This window comes from Neolamprologus brichardi, chromosome 7, assembly GCF_056152115.1.
Source record: "Neolamprologus brichardi isolate AB-2024 chromosome 7, ASM5615211v1, whole genome shotgun sequence".
Classification (NCBI taxonomy): Eukaryota; Metazoa; Chordata; class Actinopteri; order Cichliformes; family Cichlidae; genus Neolamprologus; species Neolamprologus brichardi.
Window position 1 is genome coordinate 49,175,696 of NC_142110.1, and position 27,516 is coordinate 49,203,211.

General features: G+C 38.8%; 1 protein-coding gene across 1 annotated transcript; it reads left to right on the top strand.

The window, feature by feature from the left end:
• Positions 1-6,737: 6,737 nt before the first annotated feature.
• On the top strand, positions 6,738-27,339 carry shc3 (SHC (Src homology 2 domain containing) transforming protein 3). Its single transcript, XM_006789035.2, has 12 exons — positions 6,738-9,263; positions 13,530-13,600; positions 16,935-16,998; positions 18,143-18,262; positions 19,752-19,805; positions 20,080-20,131; positions 20,210-20,339; positions 20,471-20,618; positions 22,039-22,123; positions 22,210-22,401; positions 24,504-24,829; positions 24,969-27,339. The coding sequence occupies exons 1-12, from the start codon at positions 8,634-8,636 to the stop codon at positions 25,095-25,097; spliced, it is 2,001 nt and encodes a 666-aa protein (XP_006789098.2). The 5' UTR covers positions 6,738-8,633; the 3' UTR covers positions 25,098-27,339.
• The last annotated feature ends 177 nt before the right edge of the window (positions 27,340-27,516 follow it).

A 27,516-nucleotide genomic window follows, 5' to 3' on the forward strand; every position in this document is an offset into this window, starting at 1 on the left:
GAAGCATGGGGCAGAAATTTCTCCACAACAATGTGAGAAGTCATACAGGAAACTATTACTAAAAGTCATTGGTGCTTAAGCTGTTTCTACAGGCTACTGAATCATGGGTTAGTTGTACTTCCCGTGAATCCTGTGAAAACAGTCTTTTTCATATGACTGTAGTCTTCTATTTTCGAGACTCAAACTTAATTGGAAAGTTGATCAACAAGCAGTTTCATGGCCAGGTACACCTTGTTCCCTTGTTATTTCTTGATAAATTAAACAGATTCTGTTGTTGATTCCAAGTGATGAAGTTGCATTTAGTAGCACTGAAATTCTCAGTATGAGGATTAAAGAGTTGGTGATGCAAGTGATGGAGGCCACTGTTGATTTAAAAAACCAAAATAAACCTACCAGAGAGAGAGAGCAAAACCTTTTGGAGTGGCCGAATCAACAGCCTGGTATTCTTACATTCCTTGGTAAGGAAAACCCTTCACAACATCTAGCAAAGTCAAGAACTTTCTTGAGGAGATAGGTGTACAATTATCATAATCAACAATCGAGATAGATCTTCACGAATGAAAAAGGTGCAAACCACTAGTTACACTCAGGACCTAAAGAGTATACTAATGAAGCAAATTCAACACAGCCACACTTGCTTTGTATAAGCTGGCTTAACAAAACCTAAACTCCAGTTGGAGAAAGGGGTATTACTACAAATTTCCCTGTTAAGCTGGGCCTTCTGCTTCAGAATCTTTGCACGCTGAAATAAAAACACTCTTCTTCTGGACAAAATGATCCCTGTGAGTGTACCCACTCTATTCAGAGTCATTATCAGATAATAATGATAAAAATCTATAAAGACCACAAAAATAAAACAAAAAAATAACAAAAATTGCAACACTTTTGAAAAAAAGGACGAGCTGCATGTTAACCTATTGATGATAGCTTACATGACTGCTGCACATTAGAGCTCTGACACTTTAACCTGGATACATTTAAACATTAAAGGTTACTGCCTCATAGCTTAATAACTAAGTCATGGAAATGACTCTGCCAGCTCAGAGTGAAATTAATTTTATTGATTGAATGGTCTGATCGATTTTTTTAGTAGTCCCAATTCAAGCAGTGTAAGACAGACTTGGCAGCAGATTAGAACCAAGTATAAAACCATCTATACATTTTCTGTGCCCCTAACTGAATTCATGCAAATTCCAGCTACAATGCAATGCACAGTTTGCACAGCTTGAACTTGAAAAGCTCATGTACAACTTGACAACTGCCTATATAAAATGTATTTTTCCAACATAGACTCTATACAGTGCTTCAAAACATGTGGTAAGTAAGTTACCACGGTGATTTAGCTAGCCACTTTTGTGACATAGCTTGCTAAAGCATTAATCTTGATTTATAGTACATCCTTTAGGAAACCCAGAATAGACGAGAATCTTCACTTCAACTTTCAGTTGAAATGAAGATTAAATTATGCACATTACTGTATAATATCCCAGGGCTTGTGTGTTTATAAACATTATGAGGTTAAAGTGCGTTCACAGCTACACTGACAATCGTACTCTTGTGATCTTCTTGTGCTTCCGATGCTTTTTAATGAACCATTTACAGAAAGCTCAAACGATATCCCAGACATGATTATGAAAAACGGCTCTAAAGGCTTTTATTGTCCACATCGGAAACTCTTACATCACTCTGCTCTCTTTAGCCAACCTATCAATATTTTTTTTTCCCTTCTGCTATTCATCATTTTGTGTTTCATTGAGTTTTTTAGACACATGATTGTATAACCACAGGCAACAGTGTTATTGAAATATGGTCACAAATAGACCCGGAATTGGACGATGGGCAGGAAAATGGGCAGGAAAATGACATGGTAGAAATGTCTCTCCTTTCTTATCCATCTTAACCTTCCTGTGAAAAATAAACATTCAAGACAGATATTAAGTGACATGTGCAATAATGGTCTTACTTACAAAAGTACTTTTATATCCATTTAATGGCGAATATCTGGATTTGGATTTGAACACTTGTATTACAATAGGAAACAGGTAACAGTACACCCATGTGAACTATTACTTACATGACTTCAAACAGGGGTTTTTGCCACTCAGCATATCTTTCATTACTCCAATTCTTTTTTCCCCCCCAATAATTTAATATGCCACAATGTTATAATTTAGACCCAGGTAGTACTTTTTGTCCTATGGAAAGTATTGTGATGTGTTTGGATTCTTATTTTGTTAGAAGATTCCTTTCCACCCGGGTTTTTTGTTTGTTTGGTTGTTTTTTAGTATCCACAGGTATTCATGATTCCATCTATATTTACAACTTCCCAACACCTTTTGGAATCCTGCATGTCAAGGACGTAGATTTGGTTTTGGCATTGGTGGAGACGAATGATTCAACCACCGAACCCTGCCCTGTTTCTTTTTTTTCCTTTTTGTTTTTGCTTCTTAATAAAAAAAGGAGAAATATACTTGTCTACATATGCTATTCTACATGCTTTTAAACCATTTAAAAATCTTAACTGGGATAAACTGCTGGCATATTTGTTTTACATCTATACTGTCCAGTCTCTCCTGGTGGACATGGCAACACGTTATTCATGGTTACATACAATTTTAGACTGATGTGGGCCAAAGCCTAGCACATACTTGCCAACCTTGAGCCCTCAGAATTAGGGAGACATTCAAACACACAAAACCTGAATTTTATTTATCGGATAAAATAAGTTAAATGTCACTGTTATTATTGGCCGGGGCCAGAAACAGGCTGGGCGTGTCCAAATTCAGAGGCTGCGTCCACCTGAGAACCAGGTGTTGTGTTGTGATTGCCTGCCAAAAACTGATTGCTTGTATTTAAACTGCTATAAATAACTTGTTGGTCTATAATATGTGAAACATATGTCAAATGTATCCCTCGTGAATGATATCAAGTCATCTTGAGCAACAAACAACATTCCTGTAACAAGGTAGACCCTGCAGTCAGTTTTTGGCAGTGACTTTTATGTATCCTTTATTTATGCAGTTAAAAAAAGTTCTTGTTTACTTTAAAAATGTCTCTCTTAAGAGTAATCTGGCCAAGAGGAGAGCTGAAATTGCAACAAATGCAAAAATAGTTCTGTAAACATATTTTAAGTGGACAAAAGGAAGGTGATTGATTATAATGTAGGTACAATAACACAGTTACAAAGATACTTGAGGAACAGGTAATTTTTTAAATTTTATATATAACCCCTTTGTAATACCTGTTCACAGAAGTCTATTTAACATCATATGACGTTACACATAAAAAACACACGGAAACATTGGAAATCAGTTTTTGGCACAACACCGGCTCAGATATTTGAAGTTTACACAGCTACATTCTCGCCTGAAAATATGTTAAAAGTTTATTTTGCGACCCAGAAAGAGTAATAAGAGTAATATTAAAGGTATGTAGCTGCAGTAGTAGTAGCCATTATTGGAAACTGGAATTGGCTGGGCCAATCTGGGATATGGTTTTTCAATTTTGTTGTCCGGGTGGAAAATCGGGAAAAATTTGGGAGAATGGTGGCTCCGGGAGATTTTCGGGAGGGGCACTGAAATTCGGGATTCTCCCGGAAAAATTGGCATGTATGGCCTAGCATAGCCTGTAACGTTATTGTGACGGACACATTTTATGAGTGAACTTGGCTTTAAGTGACTCACAGGTTTATTTGAAAAATACTTTTTTATATCCAGGTTCTTCCTTTTTGCTGCCATCCTCCTCTCCTCCTCGCAGCGCAGGCTTGCCGCTGCTAAAACTAAACAGAGCTCCCTGAAAGGCACAGCCAATCACATTGGCCATATTTGTCACATGCGGTAGGACTCCAGTAGAGAACGTAATTTAACTCTTTCTGCACCGCTGGGTGAATGAGATCGTTCTTTTTCTTTCTATCGGGTTTGTTTTTCTTTACTCGAAGAGATCAAATTATTGGTGGGGACAATTCAATAATTGCTGGATATTGGTGGGGACATGTCCCTTCCGTCCATGACAAATCTACGCCCTTGCTGCATGTCCATGTCATCACACTCCCACCTGTGAGCTTCGTGGTTGGGACTGTTCCTTCGCTGTGGTAGTAAGGCCACGTTCACGCAAAACATCCTGGATCCACCTGAGCTAAACAAGTGCCTCTTAGCCTCATGTTACCAAAAAAAGTGTTTCCAGTATTCATCAGGCTTCTTTTCATGTTCATGTCCAAATATTCCATCTAGAAATTATAGTTTGTTTCCGTGACCACAGGTTTTCTTACCCGTGTCCATTTATTTGTTAAAGTCTGTCAAATTAGATTTTTCAGGCACACTTGCCTGCTGCATATGATAACATGTCACAATCAACTCATTATTTAGCTTGAAAGAGAAGCTTTTATATCCTGTAAGCGGGAAGGTCAGACCTGGTATTTATTATTTATCAGGTGCTCTGTGACCTGTTCATAGATGGCCCCCTGATATGGCAGGAAGCATCATACTGAGAAGGCCAAGCACCATACTGCACCACCAAACTCCTGCTGAGTGTCGGTCAATAGGCAAAAATCGCCTGTCGTGACCAGCCATCATAGTTCATTCCTGCACACCACACTGATAAAGGAGAAGTGTTGGAACAGTTTAATTATATGATGTCAACTGGTAACATGTGATTTTAAAAAAAGTTAGATCAACCCAGAAGATTAAAGTTGTGCACACAACACTCAACAACTGAAACTTAACTTTAAATAAAAAATAGCAAGTTCAGGTAACAGGTTGTAAATTCAAGTTGACAGAAACCCAGAAATAAAACCACCGTCACAGAAAGCTGAGTGAGAATTATCTTAAATATTGCATTAGCTCATCTACAACTCCGATACCTATTTACAGTGCAGGACTCCAGGGCACTACGTCTAGTACTTTATAGCCCACAAGTCGATGTCTTTTAGCTCAGTTCAGCTGTCTTACTCAATGCACGTAGGTTGAAGCAATAGCACCAAGAGTATAGTTTCAAAACTGTGTTTTGTGAGACGGTATGTCAATAGTTTTCTTGCAAATAAAATTTGAAAACAAAAATATTCTAAAGTAGTTAAAAGCAGGGGCAGCAGAGTGGTGCAGTGATTGGTGTTGTTACTGTTACCTCAAAGCAAGAAGTTATAGGGTTTGAATCCAGACCGGAGCCTTTCTGTGTGGAGTTTACATGTTCTGCTGGTGCTGCTGTCAGCTTTCTCTTGGTTTCTCCCACAGTCCAGAAACAAGCGGGTTTTAGATTAATTGGTGATTCTAAATTGTCAGTAGGAGGTTTCTCTCCCTGCACTACGACACACCCCATCTCTTGCCCTATAATAGCTGGGATAGGCTCCAGCTGCCCACACGAACCTGACTTGGATAACAGTAAGAGGATGGGTGGATTAAGCTACGTCCACAATGAAGCGCATCACCTTTGAAGTCGACAGCTGGTCACTTTCAGTCTCCAGTTGCCTGGGTGACCCTCTGATGTGTTTACCATGTAAGAGCTAAAGGATGTCAGGCCCTCACACCAGCCACATGGAGTCCTGCCAGGTCCCAGTGTCCTCATGTAATGGCCCATCTCCTCATGTCTTCTCTTTACTTTTGAGAGCGTGCTAGGAGACTCGGCCAAGATTTTTGTGAAAGCATGTTTTGATGTGCTATGCTGCAACCTGAAATGACTGGAGGTATAGTCTCAGTGATAAGGAGAGAGTAATGGTCACTATCTGAAAAAACATTCCCTTTTTGGGAGTTGTCTTGTTGTTGTCATTTGCAACTGATGAGCAGATGAAATGGATGTACAACGATTTATGCTCCTTAATTGGACACTGATTGACTTTGTGTTATCCTGTGATTATCATATTTGCCCTTAATTTCTTGAGCATTGTATTATTAGTGTATTGTTAACAATTTAATGCATGTAGCACATCATGAGAAACCAGACGTAGTCCATTTTATGCTTTATGTAAAATTATAAATTAACATGCAGCAAAAAGCAAGTTTTTCTTGGAAAATCTGCTTGATCATGGTGTTCTTAACATGGCTTGTCCTATGTTCCATATATACACACACACGCATATGACCAGTAATATCTGGGGATATATTGCCCTGCTTGCCCTTTGCTAGTTTTTGTATATATGTTACTTTAACTTAAAAAAAATACTATTGTCATATTGCAAGTTAATAAAACCCCAAATAAAATATATATGGATGGTAATTATTTATTTTCATGTGACAAATGTCCAGTTTTAGCTCTAAATATATTTGTTGTTGTAGCGCATTTGTAATGCCCTCAGATATGTATGTATATAATTACATACACATATATGTGTGTGTGTGTGTGTATGTATAGGGAGAGAGAGAGTGAGAGACATATTAAAGTCAATTACTAATTAAATGTGTAGGTGGCAACTGTTCACATGAATGTAGAGAGGGAAAAAAGGTGATAATGGTGACACTCAAAATCACGGGGGTGGCTTTACTCCTCCTGTTTCATGTCCTGTACCTTTTTCTCGTTTCCCACTCTGTTAACAGAACACTATCTTATTTAATTATGCAAACATCTCATGTCTGATGATGCACATAGGCTTTTTAAGGGACAGTTAAGAGAAAACAGAATGTACACCTGTGTCTGGAATGGTCTCTTCCACTATTCTGCTAGCCTCCTCTGAATGAGTCATCCAGCTGGCTCCTCATTGGATAAGACCATGCCATCCCTAGGGATTGCCTTGCAGAGGCAGAAAGGCCTTGCTTCCATTCACAGAAACACTGGTATGCCAGCCTGCTATTTCATTCACATAAAAGACTAAAAACTGCATGCTTTTTTTCTCTTGTCCACTGCTCCGTTTCTGCTTTCTCTTTTTGCCGTCACTTTTGATTTGCGAGGGCTTGCCTTTTTTCCCCCCTGCTTCTGTGTTTGCCTTTGTTTCTGAGGCGAGAAGGCAGACGTGCTGTCTTCTTCTTTTTTTTTTTTTTCCTTTTGCCAGGCAGGAAAGGGATTGGGAGGGACTGCAGTGCGAAATCTGCAGCACAGTGAGAGTGGAAGCTGCTTATGAATGAGTGTCAGTCTTTCGCCGTTGCTAGATGCTCTTGAGGACATTTTATATGAATGTGTGCTTTCTGCTGCCGGGAGACAAAGATGCTTCATTGCTGTTGGTTTTAAGGAGACTCTGAAGCTTTTTTTTCCCCTCTTATCCATCTGGCTATTTCATTGACTTATCTGCCTGAGAAACATGCCGTTCAGAATGTGTTTGTTTGAGTCGTATCATTCATGCAGTTCAGCCTGGACCAGTTGCTGGGTATTTTAGAGTGGCTGTGAATCTGTTTCTGCTTCATTGTTGAACTGTTTCCTATTGCAGATTGTCAACATTTTTAGGCTTAAAAAAGTAAAATTGCTTTAGTCTTTTTATATATATTGATGCCCGAATATAAATAGCTGTGGAAATAACTGGTGGTAGATTTTGGTGAGTGGTCCAGGACTGATGTCTGCTGACAATATGCAATTATACTTGAACATGGGCAATATATTAATGTTTCACCTATTTCCAATCATACTAAAATTTTGCAATATTGCTTCTCTTGATGATTTATGAAGACTTCTTTTGCATCATTTTAAGGTGAATCTTTATTTTTCTTTAAATAGAAATGTCTATTTTATTTTTGTGCCATAAGATTTTGACAGGCGCTTCAGTTTAGCTGTGAATTGAAAGGATGTTTTCATTACATATTTCACTTCATTTACTGTCATCTAAGTGATTAGTTTATGGTGTGTCATCCTTTTATCAAACTTTTATTAGGTCGTCAGTTTTATGGCACTGTTCAAGACGCAAATTCCAGCAAAATATGAATGATTACTTCACGAAGTTACTAAGACAATCAAGTTACCTCTCATCCCTCATTTCCTTTTCACAGAAAAACAAATAAGGAGAAAAGAATTATGGAGAATGAATATGAGACTGGGGAATATAAAAATTGATTGGTTCTAGTGTGCTGTAAGTGGGAGGTTTTTTTTTTTCCCTCTCCCTCCAACAGGAAGTGATTTGCAGTGTTCAGCAAGCCTTTTGTTGAGAAGGTTTTCTCAGATCAGTGAGTCATGCTTTAGCTCTGAGCCGGCAGGCAGGCAGGCAGCAGTCAGTAGAGGGTATTTGCTCTTCCCTTGCAGTGTCCGTGATCATCAACAACACAGATCTTTTTCTGTTCTTAACTTTTTGGATTTTGAGCTAGAAATCAGCAGCAGCGTCACCGCTGGAAACTAAAAGCTGCACCACAACACTGGAAGCCTTTTAGAGACCTTTCCATCCTTCCCCCCCTCCCTCTGCTTCAGTGTTGTTTCCATGGATTGTGTCTGTATATTTTTTCTCTGACGGATTGGATTGCAGCTCTGGATTTTACAGAGAGGAGATTGGACTTTGGCGACAACAGCAGCAGCAGCAGCTCAACACAACCACCACTGTAACCTCAATAGAGAAAATTACAGTCAGGTGGCCTGTGATTGCTAAAAAGGCGTTTGCTGCCTACCGTTGCTGCTATGTTACAGGAGAGGGTAATCAGCACCGCTCAGCCACGTCTGCCAGCACGCTTGTGAACGAGGCAGGCTGTGCGTGTTGGTTGGTGGAGAGAGGGGAGAGAGCAAAGAGAGAGAAGGGTATGCTTCACCGTACCAAATACAACCGCTTCAGAAATGAGTCAGTAACATCCGTCGATGAGCTTCTTCACGGCCTGTCCATGAACCCCAAGGTCTCGGCCACCCCCCAGTCTGCAGCCGAGACGTCTTACACACCCCCGACTGAGGTTCAGCCCTCCTCCGCCACCGCTCCTTCCAGCAACCCCACCGGCCATGGCTCTGACCACCTGGAAGATGGAGGCACCACCCTCTGTACCCTCATCAACAAGGTGTCCAGCCTGAAATTCAGCAACTCCGGCAGCTTGCTCGGCATAAAGGGTCTGCCCTCGGCCGTTAAGGACCTGGCTGTGTCAAAGCTGCAGGGGGGTGGGGGATCGGGCTCAGGCAGCTCCAGTGGCCCAAGTCCCAGCGCAGCTACAGCGGCAGCCTCTGGTGCGGGTGTCTCTCTGTGCAGTTCGGCCTCCCATTCAACCCCCTGTTCACAGCTGGAGCCATCTGTCAGCATGAGCAAGAAGAGCAGGCTGGATGAGCACCAGCCCAGCGGAGAGGACTGGAATCCAGGTGGAGGCGGTGGACTGGTGAGCAAACCCTCCAAAGGATGGCTAGACTCAAACGAGAAGATCTCTGGTCCCGGAGTCACATACATTGTAAAGGTTGGTGGACTCACTCTTTCCCCTCACAGTCTCGTTTTGTTCTTTGTTCATCCCAGTCATTTTCCCATTCTCTCTTTTCTTTGAATGAGTGTAGTTTTAGCTACCTGCAAGTGGGGGTGGGTGGGGTGGGAATAATGTAGTTTCTCACAACATGCCCTTGAGTGGGTGTATGTAGGCTGGGTGAAATAGCAGCAACCGGAAAACTGGCACTGAATAATTCAGGAAAAAAGGAGAAGGTCACCATTAAGGGGAAAAGTAGAGGAAAAGCTCATAACGGCAAAACAAAAACGGTAATTATCCATGTGAATATTGTGTAAGCATTTACATTTCTCCGATATTTTGGCCAGTCTCATGTATACAGAGAGGCAACGTTATGCTTTTGTAACCATGGTGATGAGTTATTTCTGTACATTGTGCACCTCTGTGGCTGCTTTAGCTTGCCAACAGTGAATGGGTTGAATGGGAAAAAATATTCGGAGCATCCTTGTCTTATCACACTTATCGCTGGCTGCTGTTACTGTTGTCCAACCGTCGTACATCATTTAAAGGTGAGCAAGTTGGCGCAAAACTACAGGAGCTGCGAATGTCATCATGCCGGCAATGAGTCACTAGCATAAGGAGTGATGATGCAGAGTCCTGGCTCTTTAAGGTGTGAAAGGGGGGGGAACATTTTTACTGGGTGAAGTAAAGGAATAATTTTGCTATTTTTTTCTGCCTTGTCTTGTACTGCAGTGCAAAGAGAAATGCAGCTTTTTGGAGAAAAATGAAAATTGAGGCCATCACTGCCAGGGGAAATGTGTTATATTCCAAATCAAGTTACGATTGCCATCATATGACACCTACTACAGCTAGCCCAAACAAAGCCTACAGTATCTGTGACCAGCGTGACATTCCATTAACTGCATTAAGGCAGAGAGCACTTATTTGTCCAGTCAATGCCGCTGAAAGCAGCCACACTGTGAGAGGGGAAATGGGTCTGTCCTGTGCTCACCCTCCACCCCCGGCTTTCCCTGTGGTTTCAGTCCCGTGTGTATTGAGTTCAACATGGTGTTCTGCTCACAGCACTTTTAATTAGCGTCATGTGGTCACTCCTCGCACATCACGCACCATTACCCCCAAGCGGCATTGACTGACAGTGATGCTGTTTACACTCTCACTTTTATCTCGTACTAGTCTTGTGTTTTTAAAAAATTAAAAAAAGGAAAGAAATGCACATTAGATATGTTAAGGTTTTCTGGTAGCAGTTTCTGTTGCAAACATATTTAACAGGGGTCTTTCCTAGTATTTCATTGTGTTTTTAGGAAGGTCAGAGTTCAGGCTGTGTAGGTTCTGAGTCATCCAGGTCACGAATGATTGAAAAGAAGGCAAGTAGACTTTTTTAAGTGAATGAAAATCAAGTTGTCCTTTCTTCCAAGTACTCAAGGCTAGCACAAGCCTACCACTTTACTTACAGGAGCAATATGTGACAAATACTACTAACACAATAATATGTATAGAATACACATAAACAATAAAAGAAATACAGGATATTAAAGCTGTAATTAACCGATCGCTTTCTACATTTCTTAGACCTGCTTTCTTTGCATTTCAGAACCAAATAACACTGACGCATCGATTGTTTGCAAAGCTGATGTGGCAAACGTGTGCTTGGCCACCTGATCAACATAAATCCAGTTATTAAATTATAGTTATTAAATTATGTTATTATTCCTGACCGCATTGCCGCATTGCAAAAGTTGTATCCCATAAATGTTTTACTGCCTAAAACCCCCCCCAACGATTCTCACATGATTATTTGATTATTAAATTCAATTGCAACCAATTAATTATTCTTTTTTATTGATCACATGCATTATTTCCTGGACCTGATTATCCTGTCTAGACTGTACAGAAGCAATACAGTCTCAAAGCAGTCTGTGTAAAGTTGCAACTTTTTATCCACCGATTCCTGTTTTTGGACACAAATGTTCCCTTTTTTCATGCTTCTGATCATAAATATACAAACATTTTCACCTTTAAAATAGGGGAAAGAAGCCACACTTGAAGGTGGGCGTTCAGTTGTCAGGATGATTCCTCCCAAGAGTCTCAAGAAAAAACATGCTGCAGACACTAAATATACTTCATGTTAAAAGAGTAGTTTAAAAATTGTGCATGCTGTCATGAAAAGATGGGGCAGTTTGTGTTCGTGAGCACAAACCAATGGATTTTTCACACTTTTCATACAGAAGAAATTTTTAGATAATGCACACAATAAACACCGTAGCAGAAGCAGGTTTAGACAATGCAATATACAGTATGGCTTAAATATTTAGAAACGTTTGAAATTAATTACAGTTTGTATTCTAGATCTAGATCACTTGGAAACCTAGTTATTAATCCGAAATTCAGTTTTAGAGTTTCGGTTATGTGCGTTCTTATACAACATAAGGGAATATAAACCCTGCGTGAGCTCAGAATAGAGCTCTGCTAATTTTAGAAGTGCTTGATGTATTTTTGGCCCTGCTAAAGCACCCACTTCAAACACACCCTTATAAAAATAGAGAACATAGGCAATTTGAGAATGTCATGTTGACAAAATAATATTTTTGTTTGAGCGCAAAATGCTGAGCAGAAAGACACAGAGTTATAAAAGGAAATTTATGATTGTAACAAGTTAGTTTCTTGAACTGGCTCTTTTTAAAGGCCAGAGTGGAAACACTGATGTGTCTGGAAGTCTGTTTTGTTTACAGAGAAATTCAAAATATGATTTTAAAAGTGATGGAACTCATCAGCACCAAATGTTCCTGGCCTGTGCATGATCTGTTGCAGTCTGGTTCTGGAAATAATTTGATTATTTAAAAGGAAACTTTTAATGGTGAATAAACCTTGACTTGTTTTATTTCTGAGTTAGCATCAACTTTGGCTTCATTAGATTTAACTTTGTAAACTTCTTGTATGGCTGGATGCTTTTATTTTTAACTAGAAAACCATCCGCTTGGTCATAAAACGAACTGTTGTTCTAATTTGGGTGTCGGTCTACCTGCAGCTCTTTTTTTTTTTACAAAAGCATACGTTGAAAAATGATTATTTTTAATTTGTTTTGTTCAAAAAGATCTCAGATTTCACCATTATCTTTAATTATACTACATAAATACTAGCTGGCTACTTTTTTGGGTACACCTGTTTAACTTTTTGTCCTATATAATCACACATTTAGGCATCTAGACATGGGCCAAGAGACCTGCTGAAGTTCAAACTGAGCATCAGAATCATAAAGAAAGGCGTTTAAGTGACTTTGAATGTGGCATGGTGGTTAGCGTGAGACAAGCTGGTCTGAGTGTTTGAGAAACTGCTGATCTACTGGGATTTTTCCACATGACCATCTCTAGGGTTTATATATCAAATGAGCAGCAGTTGTTGGTGAAAATGCCTTGTTAATGTCAGATGTCAGAGGAAAGTGTTGTAACTGCTGTGAGCTGAGAGGGAGGCAACAATAACTCAAATAACCCTTTGTTACAGCCAAAGTATGCAGAAGAGCATACCTGAATAGCAGAAGACCACACTGGGTGCCACAGCTGTCAGTTAATAACAAATACCTGAGGCTACAGTTAACACTGACATTAAAATTGGACAACAGAAGATTGGGAAACTTTTGTCTCTGTTTTTGCTGCGATATTTAGATGGAGCACAGCGACAGATTGGTGACCTGTCCAGGGTGTACCCTGCCTCTCACTCTATGATTGCTGGAATAGCCTCCTGCCACCTCTGAGGAATGTTTTCAGCCCCTCACTGAGTCTATTCCTCAAAGAATTAAGACAGTTCTGAGACCAAAATGTGGTCCTACCAAGAGTTAGCAAGATATAGCTATTGAACTGGCAAGTGAGTGTTTAAAAAGTTAGAGAAACTCAATATTTTATTTTATTTCCTTTCCAAACAAATACAATCTCTTCATCTCAAACGTAATATTGTTGTTTTTTTCAGAGTAGCTAATAAGCGAATTGTAAAGATAACTTGACTTAAATGCCCCCGCTGCTTTTGAAAGTCATGCATGCGTCACAAGTTTTAATAACTGTATCATGCCTGATGTTAAACAATGGGTCCATTTCTTTCCTTTCTAGAACAAGCCCCTAGTGTCAAAACTTGTGTGTGTGGTGATTTTGTATGCTCTTAAAGACTGCAGTAATTTATTATTTTTAGGCCTTGAAAGGTAACACAAAGATTTGTTTTGTGCATAATGATGTGTAGTCTTTGTTTATTTCATACAGGGTTTTCATTCTTACTTTGCAGTATCTGGGCTGTATAGAAGTCCTTAGGTCGATGAGATCCCTGGATTTCACTACAAGGTCACAAATAACAAGGTATGTTCACACATTTATATTTCTTCAAGGACAAGACAAGTTGAAATTAAATTGATTCTTGCTTATGATGAGAGTTTGATAAAATACTTAAACACACACACACACACACACACACACCCACACACACACATAAATTGTTCAGCAATGAACAACTTTCACATTTAAAACTATTTAAATCCATTACTTTATTTCCAATAAACAACTGAAACACATCCATGGCAAAAGGATGTGGGCCTATCCCAGCTGTGGTGTCATACATGTTCAATCTAAATAAAACAAGGTTAAAAAAAAAACACTTTTAAGTAAAGACATTTAAGTACATGTCTTAAGAAAAATAAGTGCAGCAAAGAAATGGTAAATGGACTGGTTCTTATATAGCGCTTTTCTACTCTGTCTGAGCACTCAAAGCACTTTATACAACTAATTCATTCACCCAATCACACAAGCACTTTTTTCTGACCTAAGTGCTAAGTAGTCTACCATTCATACACATTCACACTCCAATGGATGCATCGGAGAGCAACACAGGGTTAGTATCTTGCCCAAGGATATTTGGCATGCAGACTGGAGCAGCCTGGGATCGAACCACCGACCTTCTGGTTAGTGGCTGACCTGCTCTGCCACCTGAGCTACAGCCACCCACTACAGCCACTGTAGTAACTTTTTCCTGTAAATTTACTGTAAAAACAAAACAAAACAAGAACAAAAAGATAGAATAGAAGAAAATATTAACAATAAAATCTTTATTTTTATCAGAGTTTATCTCAGAGTTACTTTTTTACGTTGATGATTTATAGCAGGCCCCAGTTTTATTTTTCCTTTGTAAGAAGGTTGTATAACTGACCAAAAAATGTAAAAGTTGGAAATCTATGCCCTCTTTTGCATTCTTCAGGTTTCCCAAAGCCTTCCAGTGAGCCAGATTTGACCTTTTGGTATGCTGGGTCTTGGTCCCAATGCCAAATGTTTGTCACCACCAGTAAATACTGGGGAGGTTCACTTTTATAGTAGGCTGAACCCAGGTTTTATCCACATCAGCAGTATTTGCATCTTTTCATTGTCAGATAGTATTGAAGATGTGGTTTCAGCACCCAGTATTCATATGACACCAGACCTAAAATGATATTTCACAATCCTAATTTTTATGTCATTGTTATTGAATTGACATTTTGTGCTGTATGATAAAAATAATGAATTCATAATAACTGATTAAATAAAAAAAAAATTAAAAATTAAAAAAAAAAGAAAAATGATGTTATAACCGTATGTTGAATATAAAGAATATTGTGAAAGTGTAAGTGCAACATCTGGTTTCTGAAAAGTGAACCAATTTACAAACACATAAGAAAAGTAGAAAAATACATTTTATGATCCAACCGATGAAAGAGTGCTGAATAGCAAGCTCACATGCTGAGGTTAATAAAAGGGGGAGGGGGGGAGAGAACGTTTTTACTGGGTGAAGTAAAGGAATAATTTTGCCATTTTTCTTTACAAGTTTGGTTTCTATCTAAGAAATAACATAGCATAACATAACAACCATAGGAAAATAAGAGACTTGTCACTATTAACAAAATATTTTGTATATTCATTTCAACTATCAAACTCATTGAAAATTTAAAAAAAAAATGCATCCAAACATTTGCTGTCAGTATCTAGAAACATATTGCTGAGTAGTTGCTCGTGGCCAAATGTATTATATCATTAAACTTCTCACTAATAGATGCATTGATTTTTTTGTATTAAGCCAATTTTGTATTAAACAATATTTGAACAAAATGTTCACCTTCTACCATGCCTTACATGCCTGCACAATGAAACTTGCATGAAGAAAATTGTACATTTAAAAATGTAACACTTTAAGGATATATGACTTTAGAGTGCATTTAGGATGCACATTTTGTTTGCATGGAATTTTCTGCCTCTGAAATCCTTGACCGATGTGCAGTCAGGCAAAGGGCGGCGGGCGAATCGGTTCGTGTCATGTCTACTTTTCTGCTTGACTTCCTGAAGTTGGTAACATTAGCTAACACACAGTAGCAGGCTTTCTCTCCTTCTCTCTGCCACTGCGTGTTTGTGTTTCTCTCTAATATGGAGAGGCATGGCAAAAAAAGACATACAGAGAGAGACGTGTTCAGATTCCCCTTCAATGCATTTCAAGAGTATTTGTAATATATCCTATTGTGCAAAACAAAACACTGCAATGCTGGGTTTTGTTTTGTTTTGTTTTGTTTTACTTAAATCTCTATGAGCCAAAGTAATTTTATAAACATGTAATTATCTGTAGTTTTTTGGTCAAACTTTCAAAAACTGCGAGTGAGGAGCATCAGTATCAGTAACTTCCAAATCCAAAACAAAGCTCACGCTCATGCTAGCAGTTCTGTTCACCTTATATTTATCATTTTGACTTAGCATGTTAGCATGCTAACAAATTAAAACTAAGCACAAAACATAGTTGAGGCTCTCAGTTTATGTTTCCATTTTAAAACATTTTTAGCATAGAACAAAGTAGTGGACTAACTAAAATGTTGATGGTACTACATGAAAGGGACTTTGGGAGTTTGTATCCTTGGGGCATTATGAAAGTTAGGGGAACTCAAACATGTGACCCTCATGTTGGTCTTAGAAGAAAGAATTTATATTATTTTTTTAAAATTATGATAGCTGACTGTTTTCATTATTGACAGTTTGCCTTTCAAAACAGTTTGCACAGAGATAGAGAGGAACTAATGGAAACGGAAGCATATGAGCTGCAGCAAAGGTCCTCCTGAAAATCAAACAATAACCATGCCATGCAGGCATGCCATCTGTGCCTTAGCCATAAGCATCATGGGATGCCCGTCCCAATCATAAACCAAGCTGGTTGCACAGCTTTTCGGATGACGGGGTTGGTTGAAAGAATTGGAAGCGCTGTCATTAAACTTTATGCACACATTCAGGTTCCCAGAGGATGAATCATGCCAACTTTGATGTGTCACCTACTGCTGCCGGGAGGTTCAAATTTTCAGTGCACTGCCACAAGGTTGATGTTGTGGTTTTGGAAACTAGAAAACCTATTTTGTACATCTGAATAAAAAAACTAAGTTTCCATCAGCCTCCGCTGGACCTTGTGTTGTGTGCCAATAATCATTTATAAGCATGCTAGACTAAAATTTAAAGAAATAACAAATATGTCGAACTTGCTGAAGATTACTGCACTAACATCATCACTGTAGGCATGTTTGTGTGAAGAGGTTTAGTACCAAGTTACAGAATACGTTTCTTGTGTATGATTGGGATGATTAGTTACTGCAAATACAATCAAAATTACAAGTTTATCTTCTTCTTGCTCTCCTTCTAGGGAAGCCATCAGCCTGGTGTGTGAGGCTGTTCCAGGGACCAAAGGAGCTCTGCGGAAGAGAAAGGTAGCTTGCATGGATGTACAGAATGGGAGGGAGGGAAGAAGGATAAAAGAATGGCATAATCACAGGAAAAGTAATGCCCACTCCATGAGACCTGAATGTTAGTAAGATATACAGTAGCTGGAAAAATAGGAAATGGCATTACATATTAATTTACCCATGCACATTCTATATATAGCGTCCCATCTCTATGTTTCCTTTCCTTCCTTGGTTTATATAAAAAGAGAGGGAAAATAAAGAGGGAGAGAGGGGGAGATTAGAGAAGAGAGAGGCTGAGGAGAGAAGAGGGAGAGATGAAGAGGTATGGGACTGTGTGCGTGGGTGTAGCTCCAACCCACGATGCACTGCACACCGCACACAGTGCTTAGTGACTCATGTAGCGCACAATATCTGTGATCAGGACGCCAAGCTAGTGTGTGTGTGGGTGCGCATGTATATGACCGTCTGTATTCTGTGTGTGCGTCCACAGCCTGTGAGGATCTGTGTCTTAATGTGGGGTGTGAAATGAAGCATTGCTCTCCTTTCTAGAGCTTGTTCAAATGTCAGGGAAGAGTACATAACACAAAATCCAAGCAGGCTAGTTTTTCTTCCTCTTAGAATCGATGTATGGTATAAGGTGCTGCTGGTTTGGCTGTGTGACAGACACACGCTTGTGACATCCGCTTCACGCTGAGAATGTTGAATGGGTTTTGACTATTTTTTCTGGCTTCTTTGAATCCTACCTTTATCGGACATATCCTGTCCAACACTTTACAGTCCTGTTTGTCTTTCTTACTGGCAAAACATCTGCCTGGATTTCCGTGCAGGAGGAGAGCACATGTTTGTGTGTTTGCAACAATCCTGTTACCACAGATTTTATGCAGTTGCACTTCAGTTATGCATCAGTGAACTGTGTAAAGGAACTGTTTTATGTTTAAGAGAAAAAGCCAGCAGCTGGTTAGTGTACCTTTGCATAAACAGTGGAAACTGCCCAAAGGAAACTAGTAGAGGTTTAAAAAAGTACCAGGATGCAAACAATTCCAGAGCCTACATGTTTGTTGGGGAACTTCTAAGGTGCTCGTCTTCTGATTTTGTTACCTTCCAAGTCTCTATTCTAGGCTAAATCAGTTTTGTTTTATTTGTGTTTTATTGTGTCTGATCCTTACAGCCACCATCCAAAGCTCTGTCCAGTATTTTGGGAAAGAGCAATCTGCAGTTTGCCGGCATGTCCATCAACCTCAACATCTCCACAAGTAGCCTCAACCTGATGACCCCTGACTGCAAACAGGTCAGTCGGGATCTTTGTTAACAATTACAGAACATGTAGTAGAAATACATAATACTACTACTAATATTAAAACTGCTGCTTAAGACAATTACATCAAGGAAGTGAGTTTTTTTTTTAAAGAGTTTTAGAGTTTAAGAGGCATCCACACAGGAAGAGACTAGCAGGAATGTGACAACCAGAGACCAATAAAAGCCAAGGCAGTATAATCCCTGGGCATGTACCTAGTTATAGTTATCCCAACTTTGAGGGGAGTGATTGATCCACCTAACACCTAATATAGCTACAAGGCTACAAATTATGTTGCAGTTTCCCTTAAATGCTAGAATACCCCTCTAATCTTTGATTTGATTGTTTGTAGTTTCTGATAGGAAAAAGCAAGATCCTAATACACCCTGGTACAAAAGGAAATAGAAGTATAGACAACCACAGAGAAACTGCACTAAAAACAAACTAAAAGCCAAACCCATGTGAAGCAATAGCATGTTGGAGTTCCCCTTGAATTGTTGCGTGGCCATTTAGTTCACCTAAGATAAATATTTAGGAGAATGAATTGTATTGTATTGTATTGTTGTTGCACCTCATGAATACGAACATATATGTCAAAGATGTGTTTTACAATCCAGACCTGCAAGCTAGCCAAATTAGCAACAAGCAGGTGTTTGTAAGCCGCTGGACAGCCGATCCAAGCAACCACAAACCAACTTTTAATGAAGTTTGAATAAAGCATGAGCTTTAGAAACCCAACGAAAAACATCAAACTATGAGAGTTAGATATGGAAAAGGCAAGCTATTGTTAGGCAACACTGCAGTTAATTAGCTGCAGCATAAATCTGTTCAATGTAATCTATTTAAAAGAATATCCAGAGATTTAGTAAAAACAAAAATCTGCAGGCAAGAACACAGCATTGAGTCTAAAATAGCAGTTTAGCAGTTCCTAGAATACTTCCAAGGAAATACCTGTACAATAACACATTTTACACATGCCATGATTCAGACTGCAATGCCATGAAACTCAGGTTCTCTCCGGGTATCTGAACAAACAGCTGTTTCAACTGGCTGAACACAGTGGAAAGTGGGCTAAAGTTACCGACACCTTAATGAACTTGGAAACAGCTGGTGTAAAGACCAAAAAAAAAAAAACCCAGACACTGGCATGTTGTGAAACATGCTTGAAACCTCAAAAATAACTTTATTAATTAATAATTTTATTTATTTTTTTTTATTTAGCATTTTCACAGGAATGGCTCCATAGTATAGTGATTTGAACATTCACCTAACAAGTGAGCGAAAGATAGGAGCATATTTTAGTTTTATTGCTAAGAAGTTTTAAGGGGATGAAGGTCAGCTTTTAAAGATTTTTTTTAATAAAAGAGCAGATGGTGAAATTCAAATTTTATCAGTACACATGAGAACATAGTGACTTCATGTATGCTTGTATGTATGCATTACCATGTGATAACACGTATGCACTGTATTTTCTTCTTGACAGATTATAGCCAACCATCACATGCAGTCCATTTCCTTTGCATCAGGTGGAGACCCTGTAAGTACTCAAATAACAGAATAAGGATATAATTTTTAAAAAGTACTTGAAATTTGACTTTGAAAACACTACATTTTGTTAAAGATGTTTAAAAATTATCTTAATACAATTATAAGTGCTGTTTTAAGTACTGACATGCTGCCGATATTTTATTTTAATAGAATGTATTATAAAATTCTACACTATATCTAATTTTTATAATTCTGTTTGTTTAATTTTATAATTAGTTTTAATTATATCAGTGGTATTTTACAAGATGTATCATTCATTACAGGATACAACAGATTATGTTGCCTATGTAGCAAAGGACCCAGTTAACAGAAGAGGTGAGCATTCATTGATTAAACGCTCTGTAGACTTGCAGCGTCATGCTTATGAAAATGTGTTGCTGTGACTCTTGTCAGCGTGCCACATCTTGGAGTGCTCTGATGGACTAGCCCAGGACGTCATCAGTACCATCGGCCAGGCCTTTGACCTTCGCTTCCAGCAGTACCTGCAGTGTCCCTCAAGCAAGCTGTCGTCCACACATGACAGGTGAGATAAAAATAGCGCATCACAAAGTACCTGTTCACTAACACAAGAAAATATAGATGATGATAATTTTATCAAATACAGCACAGCAATGCAGTACAGTGTTAAGTTTCATGACTGAAGTGTTTATTCAGGGTATTAAACATGGAGGAGTTACCTTGGACGGAGGAAGAGGAGGAGTCAGCAGAGCACCCTTACTATAACAACATCCCCGGGAAGATGCCTCCCCCTGGAGGCTTCATTGACACCAGGCTGACCAATCAAAATGCAGATGGTTGCCAGGTACAGCTTAGTTTAACTTTGTGTTTCTTTTGTAAACAAACGTATACAAATTGATTGGCTATTTTTAATGTGTCATCCTGTGTCCTGATATATGGGGAAGAAATCAGAAGGATATAAACAATATTTTCAAATGATACAAAATAATGTCACTTTTTTTCATTGATGTTGTTTGACAGTTTCTGTGAATATGGCACAATGCACACTCCATGACCAGAGATTCACCTCTTTTATATTCCTGTTATATTTCTTTCTAAGCATGTTTCCAGTATTCTAGATTGTCAGTGTACCTAATGATAATACCTCTAAATTATAAGATATCTTAAAAACTGTAATCTCCAATAGTTTGGAAGCTTATTCTGGCAGCTCTAATGGTCATGCTCAGGACACTTAGTCTCTTTGGACCCACTGCAGTTACATTGGTGATTTTGTTTACACATAGCAGTTGTCTGATTTTAGCCTAAATTGCTGGGTGCCATTTAGACATTTTTCAAGATCTCAGTTAAATGGAAACTTGCCCAATGAGATCCTGCTGAAATCATGAATATACACTCACTGGTCACTTCATTAGTTACACCTTACTAGTACTTGGTTGAACCCCTTTTGCCTTTATTTGAAAAAAGTAAACTTAATGTCATATTCCAGAAACCAAGTTACGATTGAGCTTTGTGATATGGAGCATTTTCCTGCTGGAAGCAGCCATCAGAAGAGGGCACACTGTGGGTATAAACGTGGTCAGCAATAACACTCAAGCAGAATGAGTTGTTTTTGGTATTAACGGCCCAAAGTTTGGATAAAAATATCCCCAACATCCCCAACAACACCACTATAGCTTCGACTTCCTGTTTTTAGTTCACAGGAGTGTCTACCAGTGTGGTCTTCTGCTGCTAGATGCTCTTCTGCCTACCTTGGCTATAATGAGTGTTACTGTTGCCTTTATATGAACCCAAGGCAGTCTGGGCATTCTCCTCTGACCTCTGACATCAATCCTGAGTAACTGCTGCTCGCTGGATATTTCCTTTTGTTTTTGGACTTTTCTCTGTAAACACTAGACATGTTTTAGTGGGAAAATCCCAGTAGATCAGCAGATTCTAAAAGACTCAGACTAACCTGATTGACACCAACTACTGTGCCATGTTCTGAGTCGATTAAATCCCCTTTCTTCCCCATTCTGATGCTCAGTTTGAACTTCAGGAGGTCTCCTGGACCATGTTTGCATGCCTAAATGTATTGAGTTGCTGCCATGTGATTGGCTGATTAGACATTTGCGTCAATAAGCGATTCAGCAGGTGTGGCTAATACAGTGTCCAGTGAGTATATATAAAAAGTAAACAATACTTAAATGAGTCTTAAACCTTATCAACACATCATCATTTATTTCAAAATAATCTTAAATATCCAGTGTTTTTCTGCATGTCATTAGATGGGTCCAGGATCTGTTGATCAGACATATTACCAAGGGCGGCAAAGCTGGGGAGATGAAAGAAAGACTTTCTTCATGCAACAGGGTAAGTACATCCAATATGCAAGATATTCAGTTCTTCAACATTTTATGTCTTCAAAAGTATAATTGATTGTTTTTTCAAATCTCTAGGATCATTTGATATAAGTGGACTCCCAGAGACTAAAGGTCAAGCACCAAATGCAGAAGAAATGCCCACCTATGTGAACACCCAGCAGATTGATGCCCAGGTGCTCGCAGCTCTCCAGGCAGAGGCTGAAAATGTGACAAAGGGCATGGCAGCTGCAGCCAAAGAGAGCCCACAGAAGGACCTGTTTGATATGAGTAAGACTTGGTTACCTTGTATTAAAAAGTCAGTTCGTATTCAGATATCGGATTTGGAAGTACTGTCTGATTTATTTTTATGGTAAACACAGTTTAACATTTGCCAGTACATTTTTATTTATTTTCACTTTTTATCTTTCGTGACTTTGATGAAAACATAATTTAATGCTTGTATGATAAAGCAGTAGAGAGAAGCTGAATAGTATCTGTTGGCTTCCTTCAGAATAATACTGTAAGACGACTAGAATCAGAGTTCGTAATTATAGAGGTTTCCCAGATTTTGTTTCTCAGTGACTTAAGCGCGGCGTCATAATAACATCATGTCAGTATGAAGACAAAAGGACGACTGTGATAATGGCAGTGTGTGGTTGTCCCCTTCCTCCTTCTAACTTCAGCTTTAGCTTTGCTATTAATACACATGGAAGATCAAAGGCAAACACATGAAGAAACCATGACACAAATTACATGTAAAGCATGAGCTGCGCAATTTAAATGTGAATGTTTCTTTTGGAAATGTTTAAATTCAGGCTTCAATGTCCACCTACTGTAGTTCTATAACAGTTAATCACATTTTAGTGAGTTCATGTTAATTGTTACCTTTTTTTATCCAGGTAAAAGTCATTGAGATTAAAATCTCTTTTCCAATAGAGACCTGGTCAAGAGGGCCAACAGATAACAATATAACAAGTAAAAACACAACAAAAACAAAAAAAACTGTACTTTTGTCTAAACCTTTTAAGCTGAAAAAATACATACATTGTTACTGTTCTATTTCATAAATATTATGTACAGTTTCTGAGCTGCTCCCCACCATCCAAACAAATGAGTGACTGACTCTGATTGGTTAAGTTATAGGTTGATACCTTTGTAGGCAGCTGACAGTCCAGCAGCCCTCTCTCTGCGACCCTGGCTTAGGACACCTTTCAAACCATCAGACACAAAACAGTGTCATCGGCATATCATCACATCAGTTTACATGCTATGGGAAACAGTACAGGCACATTCAGGGGATGTTTTGTATATTTGTCACATTTAAATGTTTCAGATCATCAAACCAATTTAACATTTGGCAAAGATAAATAAAGTAAATGCAAAAAATGCAGTTTCAAAGTGAGGATTTCTTTTATTAATACAATGGTATCCAAACCTACCTGGGCCTGTGTGGAAAAACTGCCCCCTAAACCTAATAACTGGTTGTGCCACTTTTGGCAGAAAGAACTGCAATCAGTTGTTTGTGATAACAGGCAATGAGTATATTACGTCACTGTGGAGGAATTGTGGCCTCTGCAGAATTGTTTGAATTCAGTCACACTGGAGAATTTTTGAGTATGAGCACCCTGTTTATGGTCAGCATCCCAATCAAATTTATGTCTGGATTTTCACTCCAAAACCTTCATTAACATTTTTGAGCCATGTGTGGCTAATGGCTCTCACTGTGAATTGCTGGAGTACCAAAGCCTACCAAAGCCTTAGAAATGGCTTTCTAGCTCGATTTTAAAGACTTTGTGTCTCAGCTGGTTCTTTAGATCATGATATGGTGCTTTTTGAGATTGTTTCGCTACCTACCTACCTTTGTCAGGCAGGTTCTATTTAATTGATTTCTCAATAATCAGACCTGAGGATGGCTAGTGAAATTCATGTAGTTAATTCATGATTTAACAGTTATTAAATGATTTCTTCAAATAGGCCAGGTAGGCTTAGATAGTCTTATCCCCTTAATAAATAAAATCATTGTTTAAAAACTGCAGTTTGGATTTATGTGTGTTATCTTTATATGATAATATACACAATAAAAAAAACCCTAAAAGCTCAAGAAGGGGACAAATATTTTATCACAGCACGGCAGATGGAGTATATTTGGGGAATGAATACAGTATGTGTTTCTATTTTGAGGATCACCTCTGTTGAACACTGAATTTAGAAAAATGAAGCTAATATATTTGCAGTTATTGACAAAATCAACATTTGGTGTGTCAAAGTCAAAAGGAAGAAACACATTTATATTCCTTTTTTGTCTATTTGATAGTTATGCTGATTTAAAATTTACTGTACCTACTTTTCCTCTCTTAACTCACCTTTTGGCACTGTCCTCATCGTGCCAGAGCCCTTCGAAGATGCAATCCAGTCCCAGTCCCAGCCGCTGTCTCAGGGACAGGCCCAGTCCCAGGTATCCGGTCTTCACAAGGCAGCATCCGTGGACAACTCGAGCCCTCTGCTTGTCTGCTCTCTGGCCTTCCGGGCTCAGGAGGAGCTGGAGGGCCAAATGTGGTACCACGGTAAAATGAGTCGCCGCGATGCTGAAAAACTTCTGAAAAATGACGGGGACTTTCTCGTCCGTAAGAGCACTACCAACCCAGGGTCCTACGTACTGACAGGCATGCACAATGGAATTGCCAAACACCTGCTGCTGGTGGACCCTGAAGGCACGGTAAGACGGGTGAGGGGGGTGTAGCAGGACACACGGAGCTTGATTCATTAACTCTTTTGTGAATGCATGAAAGTAAAAGATGAAACTCTCATTAGACCAAAGCAGAATCTGAATATCTGTCTTCCTTTTTCTTTTTAAGGTACGGACAAAAGATCACATATTTGACAGCATTAGCCACCTTATTGGCCATCACCGTGACAACAACCTGCCGATTGTTTCAGCCGGGAGTGAACTGTGTCTCCTACAGCCTGTGGGAAGGAAACAGTGATGCTTGCGATGCCTGACCGGTAATAGGAAGCGCTAAAGTGGCCTCTCACTACGGAGCTTGAAGATGAAACATGAGTCGATGCTTCAAGGCTCAGTTCGCTCAAAGAGTTATTGAGACAAACTGATCTGCAGTTACTTAACCGGAGACGCTGGAAGATGCAGGAGTTGTTAAAGATGAAAAAAACAATAGAGAACTGTTATTATTTTGTTGTGATGACTGAAATGCTATATTTTTGACAAGACTTAGGTGCATTTGGACACAATATCTCGATTTGGTGTTTTAAAAGATTAAGAAAAAGACTATTGTTCTTGTAGTTTAGACAAAGCGCAAATCAAACCTCAAAGAGGTATTAACAAGAGTATTTTAGAATAAAAATCTGAAACTTTAGTTTTGTCTGTCAAGCACAACCACATTTCTACAGGAACCGTCGGCTAAGAGGTTGAGGAAACGGAAACGCTCTTTATAACGAAATTACGTTCGGAAAAACGTCCTTTAATCTCACCAACAAGCGTGACAGCTTATTCGATTAGTCACTATAAGAAAAACCTAGCTTTTATCGGGTTTAGGCCTGAATGTGTTTTTTGTTTCTTTTGCTTTGCAGTTGTCACAAATTGTTGGGTGGGGGGAGGGGGTGCAAACAGCCACCCTTTCACAGTGCTGTCAATGGCTTTAACGATAAAGTTTTTTAAGAAGTATTTTCTCGTGTCACTGCAGTCGCATGACTTAAAATCAACCGTTCTCGTGGCCATGTTCGTAGACCTTGATACCCCTTTATTTGAAAGAGGTGCTTATGTATGCTGACACTGTAAAAAATAAATAAATAAAAAAGACAAAAAATATATGCTTTTCAAACTATTTCCGAATTGGTTTTTCGCTGAATTATTTTAGGTGTGTAGTCGGTGATTAGTTTTGGGGCTTGCAATGGATATTCTCACCACTTTGATTCACATTTTCCGCTTTTTGTGAACGTTTAAAATCTTAAATATTATTATTACTATTATTATTTGAAGGATCTGAAACGAATAGCACAAAACAAAGTTAGGTCACTTAGTTCACGCGTGTCAGACGAGTGTCTTGTGTTTACGCCAAATGTTTAAGATGCTTTCGATCGTTTTCAGTTACTGTTAGCTTTTGATTTCTCAGTGTCGACATCTTATGATAAAAACAGTTTTGCCACAAGATGTCACCCTAGAGTTGGATAGTTACCCCTGTCAGTTACATCTGCTTTGGATAACACTGCGTTTGAAAGGAAAATACAGCTTTTAAGCCAGTTTTTAACCATTAATTTTCAGTTTGCAATCCACTGTACGCTCTCATTCCTCTGGACAGTTTAGTATTTATGTTGTTTTTAAAAAGCTCATAGAAGTGGTACACAGCAGCACTGGAAACTGACTTCTTTTTCTTTTATTTAATGCTTTTATCCTTACTAATGTCAGGACACCGATGGATACCAAATGAATGGGGCATTGTATCTGATATGCACTGGATCACTTCAGTTGAACCCAAATCAGCATGTGTTCAATGAGTTTGACAAGACAGATGCAATGTAATATAATGTGCCTGTGTTTTGCTGCAAGAGGGAGTGTACAGTACATGCATCTCACAACCCACAGCACTGGGGTCCTTATGAAAATTTTAAAAAACAACATCAAAAAAACCATCCACCACATCCGTTTTGGGTTAATGTGTTTGATTCATTGTGTCCCAATGGAGAAGGACACAAAGAGAATTTTGTCATTTACTTTTGCATTCTTTTTGCGACATAATTTCATCAAATCAAATAACTCTGAAGAAAGAATAATGTGCTAAATTATTTAAAAGCACTCTGCTAATGTAAAGAAAAAAGAAGCTTTATTTCTAAAATCTGAATTTGTAAGAACACTTTGGGAAAATGTGCAAAATTCCAAACAAACAAAGCGTATATCAAAAGCAACCGCACTCGAATCTCGCCGAGGATCAGCTTTGAGACTTAAAGAAATGACCAAACTCCTCACCGGGACAAAAACTAAGAACATGGCGTCTTTCCAGATTTCTGTTGATGAAAATGTGCCTTTTATTTGTACAATGTTTGTTTTTAATTTCTCCTTTCTCTCTTCCTTCAAAGTGCAATAGCTGATCTTCAATGGGGCATGCCTGTTCACTAGAGGTTGTGTTTTTGCCCTGCTGCGTGTTGCTGCTTGAGACTACTGTTCCCTCTCACTATCTGTCTCCCACCCTCCCTCCCTCCCTCTCTATTATATATTATAAATGTATCATTTCGAGATTCTAAATATAAATCTTTGTCAGAGGAAATCACACAGAAACTCACTATTTTGGGACAGGTATTTAAAAAAAACTGGGGGGGAAAAAGGAAATAAAAACATAGAGACAACAAGTCCAAATGATGTTTACAGATTTAATCTTTTGGTTGTATTAGTTA

What these genes read in the sequence shown, in the direction of transcription:
- shc3 (XM_006789035.2), top strand. Translation starts at nt 8,634, where the DNA reads ATGCTTCACCGTACCAAATACAACCGCTTCAGAAATGAGTCAGTAACA. An exon ending in TTGCATCAGGTGGAGACCCT is followed by an intron (nt 19,806 to 20,079) that starts GTAAGTACTCAA and finishes CATTCATTACAG; the next exon opens with GATACAACAGATTATGTTGC. An exon ending in GAAGGACCTGTTTGATATGA is followed by an intron (nt 22,402 to 24,503) that starts GTAAGACTTGGT and finishes TCATCGTGCCAG; the next exon opens with AGCCCTTCGAAGATGCAATC.